General features: G+C 39.9%; 1 protein-coding gene across 3 annotated transcripts in view; it reads right to left on the reverse strand.

Moving 5' to 3' along the window:
- CADPS (calcium dependent secretion activator) overlaps positions 1 to 19227 on the reverse strand; it is a 441690-nt gene that overhangs the window by 69607 nt on the left and 352856 nt on the right. For all 3 annotated transcript variants that reach the window (XM_056804349.1, XM_056804348.1, XM_056804347.1), the window contains exons 10-11: positions 6760 to 6868; positions 3657 to 3869 (exon numbers count right to left, since the gene is read on the reverse strand). In XM_056804349.1, coding sequence (XP_056660327.1) covers positions 3657 to 3869; positions 6760 to 6868 — 322 coding nt within the window. The remainder of the gene's footprint in view (positions 1 to 3656; positions 3870 to 6759; positions 6869 to 19227) is intronic.

Here is a 19227-nt window from a genome sequence, read left to right on the forward strand (position 1 = left end):
TTGAATGGGATTAAACTGAAACATACAAGATGAGCTAAGGATAGAAAGCAGTGGGGCATACAAAAACGAGCACAGGATTTGCAGTAAGAAACCCTGGGTTTAAATCCTGATTCTGCTTCTTGTTACTTGTGTGACCTTATCCAAGTTACTTGTGCCACACAGCTTATTCATCTCTGAGATGAAGCAGTTAAGCTAAATATATTTGTTTTCACTTTTTATTCATTGAAATTACATATGAGAAAGAAATAACCTTATTTTGTTCAATATTTGTTACCAGTTTCCTAGTTTAAAATAGAACTTGATGACATCTTTTATTTGTATATCATTTATATTTCTACCTCTCTCAAAGGTGCTAGCTTTTATAACAAAGCATATATATACATACATACATACATATTTTTATATATATATGGATTTAAAAAAACCTTATTTCCTGTCTTATTGTCAATTCTAAGACAAAAAAGAGTGGCAAAGGCTAGGCAATTGGGGTTGAGTGATTTGCCTATGGTCACACAGGTAGGTAGTGTCTAAGGTCAGATTTGAACCCATGTCCTCCTGACTCCAAGCCTGGCACTGTAACAGCTATATTACCTAGCTGTCCCCAATGAATATTATTTAAAAACCAAAAAACCCCAAAACAAAATCAAAAGGAGAGAGAAAATTCAGCAAAACTGATCAAGGCATTGAAAAAAATCTGGCATATGCAATGTTTTGCATCCATGACCATCCTTATTGCCTGCCCCCTTTGATTGGGTGATTTCTGAGACCTATGAGTCTCTTATGGACTATCCAATATGAGATGATGTGAAGAGAGGAGAAATACTTCCAACCCTAGAAGCCAGGAAGGGCTTCCTGCAGGAAGGGGTACCTAAGTTGGGCTTGAGGATGTCCATTTGTCTTGATATGATACACATGTAATTCCACCTGGAGGAAAGGAGATGAACTGTACAAAGGAGAAAGGAGCTGGCTTATTTATTTGTTTGTTAAGAAACCCCATGAAAGCCTTTAGAATCCAACTGACTTATTATTTTGCTAGGGAAAGCCCAAAGAAATGTAATAAATCATTTATAACTTAACTATGAATAGAAATTGTGTAATTTAGTAGGTAGGAAAGCAATAGGGTATGAAATTTATTGAACCAACTTCTAAGGCCATTTGATATATGAAGTTTATTCCAAGTTAATCTATTGAATATCCCACACTTAAATCCAATTCACTCACAAATCAAGACATCACTTGTGATATCATTGGTTCTCTTTGAAAATGAAGGGTGAGCAGCAATAATCCCATGGAATGCTAAAGAATCTCCAAGTTGGAAGGGGATCTCTGGACCATCTAGTCCAATCTAAAACCAAAATAGGGAATCCTCTCAACAAAATATTTGGTGAGTGTTCAGGGAGTGAATACCTTCAATAAGAAGGATCCCTTAGCTCCTACTAATGGACATTTCTAATAATTAGACAGTTTTCCTCCATTGAAGCTCAAAGGTATCTCTTTGCAATGTTAGCCCATTTTTCCTCATGGTTTCCTCCAATACCAAGCAGAACAGTCTAATATTTCTTCTATACAACAGTCCCTCAGATACTGTTGGACATTTTTCCTTCCCTCTACTAATCTCTAGGATAATGACTCATTTCTTTCAACTGGTCCTCATATGTCATAATTGTGAGGTCCCTCAATATTTTGGTTGCCCTACTCTGACTCCACAACGTCCTTCTTAAAATATGATGTCCTTAACTGAATCTCATGCACCAGATAATGTCTGTCCAGGGAGAGCAGAATACAGTGGGATTATTCTTTTTCTCACCTCTGGAAGCTATGGCATCTTAGTATAATTTAACATAGTGGCAGCAGCTCTCTTGTCTGCCATGTCATGATGTTGACACATATTGAGGTCACAAAGAGTTTGACATACCTGACCAAAACAACACAATAAAAACAAAACTGCTTGTTTTTGTTTTCATTTTGTTGGTAGTCATCCTTCTCTTCTTCCTCCTTCTTCCCCATGCCCTCCTCAGATTACAATAACCTGACATAACGGGGATGGAAAGAAAAAAAGAAAGAAAAAAAGAAAGAAAGAAAGAAAGAAAGAAAGAAAGAAAGAAAGAAAGAAAGAAAGAAAGAAAGAAAGAAAGAAAGAAAGAAAGAAAAAAGAAGGAAAGAAAGAAACAGAGGAAGGAAGGAAGGAAGGAAGGAAGGAAGGAAGGAAGGAAGGAAGGAAGGAAGGAAGGAAGGAAGGAAGGAAGGAAGGAAGGAAGGAAGAAAGGAAGGAAGAAAGGAAGAAAAAGCAAGTTGCAACTAATAATTGCGTTATCTGACTCTCTATGTAGAAGTTGAAAATCACCAAGAAGAAAGTCATTGCATATTGGAACCTGGGTTGACCTTAGAAAGAAATCCATGGAGCACTGGAAAGAAGAGTAGTTTTATAGTCAGAGTATCTAGATTTAATTATATATTTCTCACAGTATTCAGAGGCTCTTGACTTTAGAATTGGACAGGACAATGGAGAGTATCTGGTCCAATCTCCTAATTTTTCAGATGAGGAAATCAAGGCCTATAGAGGAGAAGTAACCTACCCAAAATTATATAGGTCATAAGTGCCAGAGGCAGGATTTGAAGCCTTTAAATTTTCCACTATACCGTGTTGTTTTTTGTTGCAATGCTAGATCAGTGTGAGCTATGAACTAGTTACCTTGGGCAAACTCCTGTTGCCTTTGTAGGCTTGACTTTCCTCATCTGTAAAAGGAGGGAGTTGTATTAAGGAAATTGCACTAAGATCCCTTCCACTCTAAATTTATTATTCCATAGTCCTTTAGTTTTATAAATGGGTAAACCAAAGTGAAGGCAACTAAAATTAGTTCGCTCAAGTCCACAAGGCTAGGTAAATAGTAAAGCCAAATCCAGAACCCCAGTTTCCCTGAATCTCAGGTTGAGTATTTACCCTGCTCTACCAACTACATCTCTATTAGCTAGACACTGGCAAGGGTTGAATAGCAGAAAAGGCCCTTGGGAAAAAAGGAGGACAGGATACTGGAGCACTAACTGGGGTTGTTTAAGGAGACTTTCATAATTTTGAATCTGAGGTTTATTTATTGCTTAGCTCAGGATGGGAGTTTAAGGTACAAATGCTTTTTTCACTGCATGTGATAATGTCTTATTTTTAAGTTATTCTTAATGGCAGATTCTTAATTGGTTTCAAATGAAGCCCTATTTATAAAGGAACATTAATAGGAAGGAATAAAGCAAGGAAAGAAATCACACACTTTATTTGAGGCAATCAGAAGAAGACAAATGAATGGCTGACTATGAATTACCATTCTACCCTTAACCTTTCTGCCTCTGCCTCTGCCTCTGTCTTACTTTAACCCTTAAAACTGACATACATGTTACGTGTGATTCAGCCTTTGAAAAAAATACGTCAAGTATTGCATTTTAAAATCCCATTCATCAATTGTTCCATCCCAACTTTTCCCAGGCTTCCCCCACTCATGTTTTCAGCAAATATGCCTGATCATTACTTGCTTTAAAACAGTTTAGAACCCAGAAAATGATTCTTTAAGAAGCTAATTTAACCTGGTCCCTGGAGATTGATTCAACTTCATAGGACAAATCATAGGTTAGAGAGAGCTACAACCTAAGACAACTTAGTTACTTACAAAATTGAGAGATTGGTGCATCTAGCTGAGGTACGTTTCCTCCCTTGGCATTTAGCTTTTGAACTTGAGTTGGGGGTACAGGCTTGTGGGACTGGCCAGTGGCTCGGTACATGGCTTGGACCCACAGGATACGGTCTTGTTCATCGTCGCTGGCAAAAATCACTGTATCCCCTTCTTTGACTGCATTGAAGAAGGCTCGGCCCCCTTCCAACCCTGGAATGAGATAAGATATCTGGAAGGGATTTGGTCTCTTTCATGCCTCATCATCACAAATAGAACATTGGGAAATGGTCTTGCCAAAGACATTCTTCCAGTCCATTGGTATGATATTTTCATTCTGCTGGCTGTATGTCCTGTATAGATGTGTCTGTGTCCATGCCAGCTAGTTTAAAACTTGAGCTTCTAGGGATCTATTTTAGGATCACACTGATTACAGTGGATCACTCAGGTATCAGATAAATGTTTTAGGGCACGACAGATATGAAGTTGAATAACATTTAATTCTTCTTGAATCCTTTATTAGATATGGGTAGGTGCAGGCAGGCGCAACCCCTTGGTTGATAGGCAACAATGAGCATTTATTAAGATCTTACTTTGGCCAAACACCATGCTTTGTGTCCGATATAAGGAGACAAACATAAAGAGTGATAGTCCTTGCCTTCAAGGAGCTTTTATTCTAAAAGGGAAAGACAAAATACAATGGAAACTGAGAAGGGTTTGGGGAGCAGAATGTTGAAATAAAAATGGCAGAAGCACAGTCAGGAGGTGAATTAAGGTTGGCTAGCAGGAGACTGACCCCAAAATGGAAGTCCCTGGAAGAGGTCTCCAATGGGAGAAAGGGGTGGACATGGCAGAGAGGTGTTCCTGGGAAGAAGACCTCTGGGGTAAATATTCCAGGAGGCTCTAGGTCCAATAGTTGGTAGACTCCTTCAAGCACTGTCTTGTGGAAGGCATCTGAAACTTATGAATTTTGGCATTGAGCTACATAAAATCATCCAAAATGGAGCAGGATGAAGTAGGCAATTATATTAATTTCTCTTCCCCACTTATGATTCTCTTAAGTCCCTGGCGACATTGCTAGGAGTAGTCAGAGTTGCCTGTGGCAGGTGAAGATACATGAAACACCTTGTTCTGCTTAAGTCTTTCTGAGTCCTCCCAATTGCTATGACTTTCCTCTGTAAGTTTACTTTGCATCTATTCTGTCTGTATTTTGTGCCTGTCTACTTATATATAATACTTATTCTCTCTTCCAATAGAATGTAAGTTTCTTGAGTAAGTTTCTTCATCTACTATGAATATATTTTATGCTTGTCTACTTACATATAGCACTTACTGTCTCTTTCAATAGCACGTTCGTTTCTTGAAGGCAAGAACAGTTTTGGGCTTGTTTGTTTTTTTGCTTCTCTTTGTATCCTCAGTCCTTAGCACAGTGACTTACAATCAGTGGTCAATAAATCCTTGCTAATGCCTTTATTGACAATGAAAAGGGCTGACCTTGGCAATTGTTTTTATTTTTTTCCCATTTTTAAAGACAGTTGAGGTTTCCATAACAAATGAGGCTTTGAAATACCAAAGGAAGATGAAGACTATGATTATATACATTGAGAAAGGCATGCAATGTGCCAATCTGGTCTACTTCACCTTAATATTTTTTAATAGACACAATCAATATTTTTTCTTATGGAAAGAGGCATTTCTGTCATAACAGACAATACCCATCAGTATGGTTACCATATATACCTTAGTTGATCGGGTTTTTGGTTTGTTTTTTTTTTTTGGTCTTTCAAGGATGCTGTCTAGGAAAGATATCATGTTAAAGTGGTTTGGGTTTGACTTTCAGAACAAAATCACATTTTTATTTTTGCTATTGACTTTACATGGTCTACTTTTTTTGACTTATTTCCCCCGTGAGCTTTACATGGCTTTCAGGGTAGCAATGAGGAAAGATTGGGCCCATTTTTATCTGAGGGTAAGCCAATGTTGGGGAAGAAAACAAACTTGCACCTGCCAATGTGAGGGCCAATTTAACGAACCATTTTGTGGAAATGCCAGGAGGCATGCTTGTAAGAACAGGAGGCTCCCGACTAGAGCATTTAATTAATGCCTAATGAAGCCAGTCCTGTCTTTGTGTAGTGTCAGTGTGCAGAATTACCCATTGGAGAGCAAAGGAAACTGGGTCACTGCCTCTTAAGATGGGTTTGAACACCAGGAAAATCCATCTCTCCCATAGGATTATCCTTAGGACATATCTCCTATACCTTGTCCAGTTAACTTAAACCCAGGCTTCTCTTGAGCTCGTCTTTCTTCTAGGCTTATTTTATTGCATGTGGAAGAGCAGTATGGGAGGAGGAAAAAAGGTTTTGGGCCAACTACTACAGTATGGTTGGAAAAGCTTGCCTCATGTAGATTTGGCATAAGAAATAAACTTTTCTGGGAGAGGGCTGTTGGTGCTTGTTGCTCATTAATATGCTGAAATGATCCCCCACTCCCATCCCCCAAAGTCTAGGATGCTGAAGACTGATTTCAACTGGGTTTTTGGAAAGATTACATTTGGGGGAGGGAAGGAGAAAAAGATAACTTATAAATGTAAAACTTCCCCTTGTAGGCTCCCATTTCACTTGGGCTTTGTCTTAAGGGTCTCTCATTTAACACGTCTCCCTGACTTTCAATTCTTTCTTCTTGAGAACATAGTGACTCGAAATGGAGAATTTATGGGGAATCTATTGTTTAGGGTTGTCTAATCTGGGTTGCATGGCCTAGATATGGGTATTTGACAAATAGATCAAAACTTACTTGATTTGTTCCCAAGTATACACATACATCTATTCCATTATACAGACTTGTAGTGGCAAATGTAGAGGAGTATATCTATCTATCTCTATAGCTATCTATCTCTCTATCTGTTTATCTATCCCTCTATCTGTATATTACATATGGTATATACATACATATATGCATGGATATGCACATATTTGTATTTTAAACTCAAAAATGACTTTGGGAAAAATCAGAATTTGTTTCGAGCGACATTTAATCATTTGTTTTAATTTTGGCAAGAAGAGCCATTTCATTGATAACTGAAGCCTGCCATGAAATAGGATACCTGGTTGGGGGTCAGTGTAGTCTACGGTGTAGCCATCCAGCTGCAGGAGTTCCTGAGGTTCGGCCTTTTTCTCTCGATAGCTGCACATCGCAAATGTGTACTGGCTGACCTGCAGAGATGACAGTCAACTTGGTGACACCTTGCAGGAAATCCAACTTAGCAAACCTCCTTTCTTTCTCTAGTGTTCCCAAACAAGAATAATACAAATAACAATAACACCAGCCTTAATAATGTCAACAACTTGGGTTTACTTAGTAGACTACAGTCCAGTAAAACAACAACCCTGTGAAGTAAATAGGTGAATAAATTCCAGGAGAATGTAAGCTCCTTGAGGGCATCTCTAGTGCCTGGCATACAGCAGATGTTTAAAGAATGCTTACTGGATTGAAAAGAATTGAAAAGCATAAAGCATTATTTTCCTTGTTTTATAAATCATAGGACCAGTCTGTCAGCAGATATTGATATTGATCTTGGAGATAGGTGGATCTGAGTTCAAGTCCTGCCTATGACTCATACCAGCTGTGTGCTTCTGGGCATACATTTTACCTCTCAGTGCCCCAAGCAATTTAATTCTCTCACTTGCTAAATTAGAGAGGATGTGTCTATCTTCAAGGGCTGACAAAATTCCTCTTCAGCAACTCCTTCCATCAATGAAACCACAAGTCCAGTTAAAAATAGCAAATAAGCCCAATTTAGAGCTGGAAGGGACCTTGGAGATCAATCTACTTATTTTACAAATGAGAAAACCGGAGCTGAGAAAAGTTCAGAGATTTCCTGAAAGTCCCCAGCTTGAATCTCTAAAAGATATGATTTTGTCTTTGGGTCTTTGCTGTTTAGACCAATACCTGGTATATTTTGGGGCATACCCAGATTTGTGATTTCATCACCAGAAGGAACTCCCAGTGAAGCAACTCCCTCCATCAACACAGATAATTTGCAACTGACAATATCAGAGAGATCACTAAAGACAGATAAGTTGTCTTTCCAGGTTGCACAGTTTTCTTTCTTCTTGAATATTCTCTTCTAAAGTCACCATCCTTGTAACTTCTTAGGGACCAAAGTGGTTCTTCCTGACTCCCCCTCCCTCTATGGTCCCCTTTAATTAGAAGGTAAGGTCCTTGCAGGCAGGATTATTATTTTTTTGGTCTTTCTATCTATTTTTATCCCTTTCTGTCTATTTGTCTCTTAGCACAATGCCTTGAACATAGAAAGCTCTGAATGCACTTTATCATTCATTTGTTCATTCACCTCTTCACTTCTACCTCTCTGTCTCATTCCTGAGTAGAAGCTGAATGCATGTTGGTTAAATTGCAACTGAACTGATCAGCACAAACATTATTGTTCTCATTTTATATAGAGACATTAGTCACTTAAATTCTCTGAAACTCAGTTTGCTCATCTATGAAATGAACATATTGAACAGCCCATTTCTTCAATGAGAAAATTGAGGTAGGGAGACTTTAAGTGACTAGCCTTTCAAAGTCCCTGAGCTTAGGACATTGTCGTCAGTATCTCCAGTGCCTGGCAGAGTCTTCTTGTCCATATTAAGTTTTCTTGATGAATTTTTAATGAATTAACATACAAATGCCAGAATTCAAACATGTCTAGGAATTCTTGGGCTTTTATTTTCCTCCTCTCGCATTCCCCGGACTCTCTCCTACTTCTTCAACTCATGGAGTTTGCCTCCCAGGATAATGGGAAGCAGAATTATTGAGCTGGTCAGTAGGTAGAACCAATGGATGATGAGTCTAGAGCTGAAAGAGACCCCAGAGGTCAGCTGGATCCATATCAATAAGGAAACCGAGGCTGGGAGAATTGGGGCTTGCCCAAGGACACATGGGCAGTATGTGCTAGTGCTGAGATTTGAATCTGCGTCATTTGCCTCCAAATAACTGTTACCTGCTCTTCTCCATCCTACCCCACTATTTATTTATGTTCTGACTTTAAAATATGACTGATTTTGCAGCAAGCAAACAAGCTCACAGTACTCAAAGGCATGGATCCATATGTTTTTCTTTTCTTTTCTTTTTTTTAGGAGTGTGTTTATGTGCTTTGGAAACTCATTCATCTCAGACAAGTGTAGGAATGACACCCTGTCACAAACAATGTGAACTGAATTGTTAGGTGCCAGTCATATTAAAGCAATCTTCCACCCCCCGACCTCGGCAGCGGATGTCACCCTCAATGCTGAAAGTGGCAGCCCTCACTCCTCGGAGTCACCATCTGCATGACACCGCGCATTCAATGTCCAACCTTTGATGGGAGCTTTCGACAGCTGGAGGGGTCTCTGGCACGCTCCAAGATTGCCTTCAGGAGCCCATCAAGCTTCATCAAGCCCCAGATTGGATAGTTAGCATTTTAAAACCCAGAGAAGAGCTGAAAGAAGATTATTCTGGAAGCAAAGGGTTCTCCCTGCTTCAGGCTAGGAATTTCGAAATTGAATATCAACTAATTTCTAATGTCTCCATTGGGGTTGGGTCCCTGCCCCTGAGTCCTTGACTTCATTTTATTAGATTAGACATGACCTTGGCCTGTGAAAGGAACTCTGACCCACTCCACCTCCCCTCTCTCCCACTTTATTTATTTATTTATTTAAACCCCTGCCTTCCATCTTGGAATCAATACTGTGTATTGGTTCCAAGGCAGAAGAGTGGTACCCTCTCTCCTATTTTAGTGGGGTCTTCAGTTCCTTTCTTTCTTTTTTGGGGGGGTTCTTTTAAAATAAAGATGGAGCTGCAGAGAAAGATTCAGCTTCAAGACAACAAAGTGGATAAGAAATTTGCCTCCTCCAGCCTGGTGTGATTTCTTCTGCTGCAAGGAGATAGGGGCCAAGATGTCCAGGGTTGATGAGAAATTACTAGACTTAAGCAAAAAGACCCAGACCTCCCTCTAGATCAATGTGCTGTTGCTGCCCTCTATTGGTCCCTGTCTGATGCTTTTCAGTAAAGTGAACACCAGAATGATGAAGGCTTTAGGAGGCTTCCTAGATGTTCTCTTCTAAAATCACATCTTTGTAGCTTAGAGGTCCAAAGGAGCCCTTGACAGCTACCACTCCCTCTATTGTCTCCCACTGTTAGGATGTAAGCTCTTTGAAGGCTGGGACTGTCTATACAATTTTGTCTTTCTACCCTTAGCTCTTAGCAAAATGCCTTGAACCCAGAGAGCTCTTAATAAATGGCTTTTTATTCATTTCCTCATTCATTTATCCACTCATCCATTCATTCCAAAGTGCTAATTTTTTTTGATCATTTCATTTTTATTCTTAACTTATCAAACTTCATAGAAAATGGTCATTTTCAGGGAAATAAAAGCTTAAGCATGAAACTGCACAGCTCTGTGATGTACAGCTTTCTTTTCTTTGCATGTATATATGATCAATTCAACCTGTAGCTCTCAAAGCTGTCCTGCTTGTTGGTGCTTCTTTCTGGGCTTTCTTCCTTCTACTTCTTTGCATAAAAAACCAGAAGCTCAATGCCCCTTCTTTCTGATTGTATCTCTTTCTCTGTTTCTGTCTCTGTATCTCTGTCTGTCTCTGTCTCTCCATTTCTCTTTCTCTGTCTCTCTCTCTTGGTCTGCCACTGAGAATTACTACAATAGCTTCCATTTGACCTCCCTGTCTTGTCTACAATCCATCCTTTCCATTGCTTTCAAAGTAATATCCCAGAAGGTTTGATCATTCCATCCCTTGATCAATAAACTCAAGTGACTCCCTAATATTATAAGGAGCTCATTTAAAGGTCTTCATAATCAGTCCCCTTTTTATTTTTGCATTCTTCTTTTGCCCCATTCCCTTATCTGCACTCTTATCTCTGTCTGAGTAACAAGTTTAAGACAGAAGGGTGATAGGAGCTAGGCTACTGGGATTAAGTGACTTTCCCAGAGTTACACAGTTAGGAAGTGTCTGAGGTCATTTTTGAACCCAGGTCTTCCTGACTCCAGACTAATGCTCTACCAACAAGTAATTATTAAGTGCTTATCAAAAAGCCTTTCCTGATCCCTTTGGATACAGGTGCTCAAAAATGTTTTGTATTAACTTTGTATATATTATATACATAAACATTATGGATCACATATAAATTATATTTATACATTCTATATCTTGATACATATATATTAGTATATGCATACACAAGTATATATCTATATAAATACACATATGCATGTGTGTATGCAAATGTATACACATTGGAAATGTATGTTACATGTATATGTTACACACAGACATACATATATGTATACTATCTCTCAATGGAATGTAAGCTCCTGGAAGGCAGCAGATTTCACTTTGGACCCAAGGCATTTAACACAAATCTTGGCACACAATCAGTACTTGAAAATTATTATTATTATTATTATTATTATTATTATTATTATCTGACTGACTGACCTCAGAAATCACCTACATCTGTGTTGGTGAATCTATGGCACATGTGCCAGAGGAGGCTGCTCCCTTACCCCTCTCCAACGAACCTGAAAACATTTCTCACTTCACCTGCCCCTCTGTCCAGCAGCCCAATGGGAGTGTTTCCTCCCTCCCCTGTCTGGGTTAAGGGGGCAGCTCATGTGGTGTGAGGATTCAGTTTGGCTACTCAGTCTCTAAAAGTTCACCAATGCTGGTCTAGATGAACCTGAACCTGAATGGGAACCCCCATTAAAACTTATCTGATAATTGTTCCCCCAGGCTCCATTTGCTGACCTCTAATGATGGGGGCAAGAACCCACCTCCTTATGAGGCAGCCACTTCCATTTTGGTACTGTACTATCTCTAAGAAATGTTTCCTTAACTCAAACCCACATTTGCTCTTTCTGCATTTCTACCCATTGCTTCTGGGTAAAGTAGAGTAAATTTTGTTTGTCTTCCATGTCAGTTGTTCAGTTACTAGACGATGGCTATTGTGACCCTCCTGCCCTGGGTCTTCTCTTCTCCAGTCTAAGCCCCCCTCTTCATTCCTTTATAGGATGCAGACACGGCATCATATTGAAACTCTCCACTGTCCTGGTTACTCTCGAGCCTTTGAGGGTCCTTCTATCTCTCTGTGAGCTCCCTCTTCTGCCCACTCTTCAGCTAACCAAGGTCCTCCCTAAGCTGGACTGCCCAGACCTGACTTCAGCAGTTCAGATGTGGTCTGGCCAAGGTAGGATGTAGTTGAAAGGACACCTTGCAGTCCTCGACATTGTGCCTCTCATAGCCCATCAGCCCTTCTTATACTTATTTTTTTTAATATTTTATTTTATCATTTCCAAGCATTATTCATTAAAGACATAGATCATTTTCTTTTCCTCCCCCCCACCCCCCATAGCCGACACGTAAATCCACTGGGTATCACATGTTTTCTTGATTTGAACCCATTGCTATGTTGATAATATTTGCATTAGAGTGTTCATTTAGAGTCTCTCCTCTGTCATGTCCCCTCAACCGCTGTATTCAGGCAGTTGCTTTTCCTCAGTGTTTCTACTCCCACAGTTTATCCTCTGCTTATGAATGGTGTTTTTTTTTTCTCCTAGGTCTCTGCAAATTGTTCAGGGACATTACACCGCCACTAATGGAGAAGTCCATTATGTTCGATTATACCACAGTGTATTAGTCTCTGTGTACAATGTTCTCCTGGTTCTGCTCCTCTCGCTCTGCATCACTTCCTGGAGGTCGTTCCAGTCTCCATGGAACTTCTCCACTTTATTATTCCTTTGAGCACAATAGTATTCCATCACCAACATATACCACAGTTTGTTCAGCCATTCCCCAATTGATGGGCATCCCCTCGTTTTCCAGTTTTTGGCCACCACAAAGAGCGCAGCTATGAATATTCTTGTACAAGTATTTTTCCTTATTATCTCTTTGGGGTACAGACCCAGCAATGCTATGGCTGGATCAAAGGGTAGACATTCTTTTGTCGCCCTTTGGGCATAGTTCCAAATTGCCCCCCAGAATGGTTGGATCAATTCACAACTCCACCAGCAATGAATTAATGTCCCTACTTTGCCACATTCCCTCCAGCATTCATTACTTTCCTTTGCTGTTATGTTAGCCAATCTGCTAGGTGTGAGGTGATACCTCAGAGTTATTTTGATTTGCATCTCTCTGATTATAAGAGATTTAGAACACTTCTTCATGTGCTTATTAATAGTTTTGATTTCTTTATCTGAGAACTGCCTATCCATGTCCCTTGCCCATTTATCAATTGGAGAATGGCTTGATTTTTTGTACAGTTGATTTAGCTCTTTATAAATTTGAGAATTAAACCTTTGTCAGAGGTTTCTATGAAGATTTTTTCCCAGTTTGTTGTTTCCCTTCTGATTTTAGTTACATTGGTTTTGTTTGTACAAAAGCTTTTTAGTTTGATGTAGTAAAAATTATTTATTTTACATTTTGTGATTCTTTCTATATCTTGCTTGGTTTTAAAGCCTTTCCCCTCCCAAAGGTCTGACATGTATACTATTCTGTGTTTGCCCAATTTACTTATGGTTTCCTTCTTTATGTTTAAGTCACTCACCCATTTTGAATTTATCTTGGTGTAGGGTGTGAGGTGTTGATCTAATCTTAATCTCTCCCACACTGTCTTCCAGTTTTCCCAGCAGTTTTTATCGAATAGTGGATTTTTGACCGAAAAGCTGGGATCTTTGGGTTTATCGTATACTGTCTTGCTGAGGTCGCTTTCCCCCAGTCTATTCCACTGATCCTCCTTTCTGTCTCTTAGCCAGTACCAAATTGTTTTGATGACCGCTGCTTTGTAATATAGTTTGAGGTCAGGGACTGCAAGGCCCCCCTCATATGTGTTTTTTTCATTATTTCCCTGGCCTTCTTATACTTATTGAGCAGCCTCATGAGGTGCTTCGACAGGGTGTTCTGAAAGCAGCTAAAGCTAAAAAATTGCCCTAAGACTTTGTGGATACGCAGCATTTTTCATGATTTTTCTTTTCACCATTCACATAGTGCCCCCTCTAGTGCCCGGGTTAATTAAGGCAGGGGCCATGCCTTACAAGCTTTCTTCTCTGAAGTAGGGTGCCTTGTACATGGCAGGCAGTTAATGACTATTCATTTGATTGATTTTGGGGAAACTATCCTGACCTGAAGTCATGGGAACTGAGACTCACAGAGGCCATCTTGTCCAACACTCCCATTATATAGATGGAGAGAATGAGGGCTGTGGACGTTTAGTGAGTGCCCAAGATGGGATATGAATCGATCAGCTCACTGGCTCCAATAAGTGCTCATTCCACTTTCTTACATCCCCTTTACTGTTGAATGGGATTGGATCTGAGATTTCACTGATAAAGGGAATTTCTGGGTGAAGAAATTCCCTCTAGTGATGTAGGTCAACCCCACTGTCTGGTCTTTGAGAAATCCTTGGTGTCCTGAGAAATGAACTGATTTTCCTAAAGTCACACAGTCAAAGGTGAGTCTTGAAATCAGATCTTCCCAGATTTATTTTTTAAAAAGCTTGTGTATAGTGCTTTAAGCTTTGCAAAACACTTTTGATATTTTGATTCATTTGATCCTCACAATAACCCTGTGGAGTAGGGGCAGTGATTACCTCCATTTTGCAGATGAGGAAACTGAGGCTGAAATGAAGCAATTTGTCCAGAGCCACAGAGCTAGTCTCACTTTAAACTCAGGTTTTTGCGACTCTTAATTCTAGCATTACGCCACCTGGCTGCCAACTGGGTTTACGGCTGGGTCTGTTATCTGGGCTGCTGCCTCTTGTAGTTTATATTACTCTAAATCGATTTTTTGCAGGTGGAAAAAGGATTCATTCCATGACCTGGCTGGCGTAAGGGCATCGCCTGGACCTTGAAGTGACCAGTCAGCTCCTCGATAATCTAGATATGAGAGACATAATGGAAGCCCATGGAAGCCCCTCACTCTGAATTTGGATTTCGAAATGTTTGGTTCACGGTCATTCATCCCTCTATTTTGAAAAAGCAGCATCTTTAACGAAGGCTTGTGCACTGCTGCCCCCTTCTGGGGAAATGGCTGAAGTTGGCATTGGCTGGCGTAATGCTGGTAAATTTCCCTGGCTCCATTAAAAACAATTAGGAGACTTTTCAACTTTGGTTTGACAGCTTACATTAGGAAATTAGAAGGATTTAAAGAAATGTATTTGCTTGGACAAATTCAAATGAGTTTAAAGACAGGATGACTCTGAGAAATAGAAGACTGGTCTGCAAATAAATGGAGCCACCCAAAGAGCCAGGGAGGGAAGCATGGTGGAATGAGTAGAGCTTACAACGCTTTACTAATGAGGTATTATTTAGGATGAGGGGTTAAAGGATGCTCTCATAAATAGTCTCATTAGTGTAGATGGTTCCTCGAGTGATACAGGTCTCAACCTATCCATGCTGGTTCAGGCTGAGCCTGAATGGTTCAGTCTGTGTCAGAAGAGCATACTTTGCACTACAACAGTCCCAGAGTCTCTTATTTTACCTAAGAAGAACCCAAGGCACTGTGAGGTTAAGCCACTTGCTAAAAACCACAGAAGTAGTAAGTTATCCAAGGTAGGACTTGAACTGAGGTCTTTTGACTCCAGGACCAGAGCTCTTTTCATTGTATCCTATCACAGGGGGTCTACCTAATGCAGCAGAAATAAGCCAGGGGAGAGATCTGATCTGTGATATTCTTGTATTTTTTTTGTGGAGAGGGACACGATTTGTAATTTCATTCATGTAAGAAACTTCTGGAAAGAAGCTATCAATGAAGATCAATACCTCCTCTGCAACTTTGAAAGTTAGTGTTGTTTGGACTATTAAGAGGTTAAAAAGACCAGGGTCTTGCAGTCAGCATGCTGCAGAGGTGGGACTTGCAACCAGGTCTTCTTGACTCTGGGGACAGCTGTCAATGGACTATGCAACATTGCCTCTCACTCTATAATGTCTGGGTCAGAAAACATGGTGGGTTGATCATCTGGCAAAAATTGAGGGAGCCTTCATAGATAGTCTAACCCCCTGCATCAATGATATTTCCAAAATGGGAAGAGTGCTTGAAGAAGGCTCCTAGTACATTGTGTGTGCCCAATGTCAAACTTATGGAAGGACATGGACAAGAGTCACAGGTGATGGGTTGACCAGGATTGATCTGCAATGTTGAGGGGAATATGCTCATTGATGACATCCTAGATCCACTGGATTATTAAATGTAAGAAAGCAAGTTATCACACTGGAAAGGCTATTGGAGAATATGGTCCAATCTCCCTCATTTTATAGTGAAGGAATTGTGGGACAGAGAGGTCAAATAACTTGCCCAATTGCCTGATTAGGGCAGAGGCAAGATTTGAACCCACATTTCTTGACTCTCAGTCCAGGGCGTGTGTGTGTAATATGTAATATATATATATATATATATATGTGTGTGTGTGTGTGTGTGTGTGTGTGTGTGTATTACGTGTGTATAGTCTCATTTGATCCTCACAACAACTATAAAGGATGGATATTATTAAGATCCCCATTTTATATATAAGGAAATAGAAGTAGAGAAGGGTTAAGTGACTTGCCCAGGATAGTCCTGCTAGTAAGTATCTGAACTCAGGTCTTCCTGACTTCAGATTCTATTTTGTCACCTGACTGGGTAGAGTGAGTAGATTTAATTTTGAAAATTTGGACAATCCAGCTTTTAATGAAAACTATTTTGGGTGTTTTCCCAAGATGTGTAGTTAAAAATTTCATAAGAAAAATTAGAATTTCTTCTTTTGTTGTTTAATATGGAAAATGTTACAGATTTTACTGTTTCTGGAAAAAGACAGTCCTTAAGTATTGACTTTTATTGGTATTCTGAACCTGGAGTGATACAAAGTGCTATTTATTCATTGGTGCTAAAATGGAAACAAACACCCCACAGTTGCTCTGTTTCATGACCATTTAAAAATAACTCTTAATTATTATTATATTAATAATATTATAATTTATAATATAAACATTATATAATTAATATTTATAATATAATACCATAATACTTATAATAATTTATATGATATGATAATAATATAAAATATTATTATCATCAACTCAGCCAGTGTCCTTCAAGGCTGGGCTCAAACACTACCTCATTCAAGAGGCCTTTCCTCAATCTCCTGGTTCTTACTGTCTTGTCTCTAATCAGTCCCTGGTGAGTCCCCGTATGTCTAGATGTGTTGGATATTTATGTACATGTGTCTAAATGTATATACGTTGGTATACTTAAGACACACTGACCTATACAGGATGTCCCTCAAATCTTTCTTGGTGAAGTTGTAATCTTTCATAATAAACATTTATCTGTAAACAGGGAATCTCCCTTCAAGTAGAATGGAAATTCCTTGAGGGCAAGGGATATTTCACTTTTGTCTTTGTGTCCCCAGCATCTGGAGGAGGGATTCTTAATGTGTGGTCCATGGAATCCCAACGGCTTATAGATAGATTCCAAGAGGTCAGTGAATTAAATTTTTGCCATAATTTTATTTCAGTATAATTGGTTTCCTTTGTAATTTTATCTATTTCACTTTACATTATTCTGAGAAGGGTCTATGGGTTTCTTCAGACTATCAAAAAAGTCCATGAGGAGAATCAGAGAAAAGATTAAGCACTTATATTGTAACTACAATTTGGCAAGTGCTTTTTACAAATATTATTTCATTTGACTCTCAAAACAATCCTGCCAGTTAGGTGCTATTATTTCCTGCATTTTTACAGATGAGGAAACTGAGGTAACAGAGGTTAAATATCTTGTCCAGGATTGAGAAAAAGCTCATGATATGTGATTGAAAAAATGTTTTGAATCCCTGATTTAAAGCCCAAAGTTTGGTACAGTGTAAGAGCTTAATACATAGGGTTGTGCTAGGTGACATAGTAAATAGAGCACCAGGCCTGGAGTCAGGAGGAACTGGGTTCAGATCTGGCCTCAGATACTACCTAGCTATGTGATCCCAGGTAAGTCATTTAATCCCAATTGCCCAGCCCTTACCTGTATGCCTTGGAGTTGTTACTAAGACAGAAATAAGAGTTTAAAAGAAAAACAACTGAAGACTTGCTTCTTCTACAAGCAAAATCCTCACAGCATAAAATGATCCATCAAAGGCTTCCTAGCCCTGCATCAGGACCCATTCCACAGATGAAGTATCTTTCACCCATCCCACCCACCCTTCCTGGTGTTGGATCTTTATTGAATTACAGTGGCTTCAGTGAACCTACTGATGATGGATTTTCTCAAGCTGGGGGATACTGGGGCTTGGGAATGGAATTTGAACACATGCAAATTGAAATCACATGAACCATGAGATGAAGTCCAACACTGGGATCCTATGATGCTCAGAAGACTGAATCAGGGGATGACAGGAGCAAAGACTTAGCGCTAGAAGGGACCTTGGAAGCCATACAGTTTGACTCCTATTTTACAGATGAGAAAACTGAAGTTCAGAGATCCTGAGTGACTCATCTACGATTTACAGGAAGCCACTTTTACATGAATCCAGGGCTTTCTGGCTCCTGATCCCATCTACTATGCCATGGCACTCCCACCAAGGACTGATTCATGCCATGATCTTCACATCAAGTAGATCTCAGGAATCAGCTCAGTGACCGATACATCAAGGCTATTGGTACATGAATGAGTTCCACTCAGCCATGTCCTGTCTTGTGACCAAAGGGACCTGTTTCCAGCCAGTGTCAGGGTCAACATCCTGCATACCTTTCATGCTGTGTGTCTCAGCATTGCCATTAAAATGCTCTCTGAGGTTCTGCCGTGTCACTTCTATAGAATTTGGATCCAGGTGCTCTCAGGCTCCATGTAAGCAGCACTGAAGACATGGGGAGACTCTTACTTGAAAAGGGAACATTATCCTCCCTGGGATTCATCCTGTGACCTCCACCAAATGTTTGTTCCTTTGTCACAGCAAGCAACTGGCATTGGTTGGGTGAGCCATGTGGCAATCTGAAAGCCACTTGTGAGTGGGCTGATCCAAATGCAAGGAACATGTGGTCAGAGCTGATCTGGGAAGCAACAGTGAGTGGTAAAAAGAGCACTGGGTTTGGAGTCAAGAGAAACAAGTCTACATTCTCTTCCAGTTCCATTGCTGTGAACTGAGGCAAGCTGTTAAAGCATTCTGAAGCTCAGTTTCCCTTTTTGTAAGGTGAGAGTAACAGTAGTGGCAAATGCTATGTCTTCACTGCATGTTTGTGGCATCAAACAAAATGTGCCAAATTATAATCTTGGCAAATTATAAATTATAATTTCTATGAGAGGCAGTATGGCATCATGGATAGGCTGGGAGTCAAGAAGGCCTGGGTTCAGCCCTGGTGTCTGATGTACAAGAGCTAGCTGGAAGGCACTTTAGAGGTCACCAGATCCAACTTCATTTTACTGACAAAGAACTGAGGTTAAGAGATGGTAAATGGTTGACTAGGCTTATACAGCTGATGAAGGTCTGAGGTAGGATTCAACCTCAGGTCTTCCTAACTCCAAGCCCAGCACTCTAGCCACTGGGTCCACTGGCTTTCTGGCTA

This window comes from Monodelphis domestica, chromosome 7, assembly GCF_027887165.1.
Source record: "Monodelphis domestica isolate mMonDom1 chromosome 7, mMonDom1.pri, whole genome shotgun sequence".
Lineage (NCBI taxonomy): Eukaryota > Metazoa > Chordata > Mammalia > Didelphimorphia > Didelphidae > Monodelphis > Monodelphis domestica.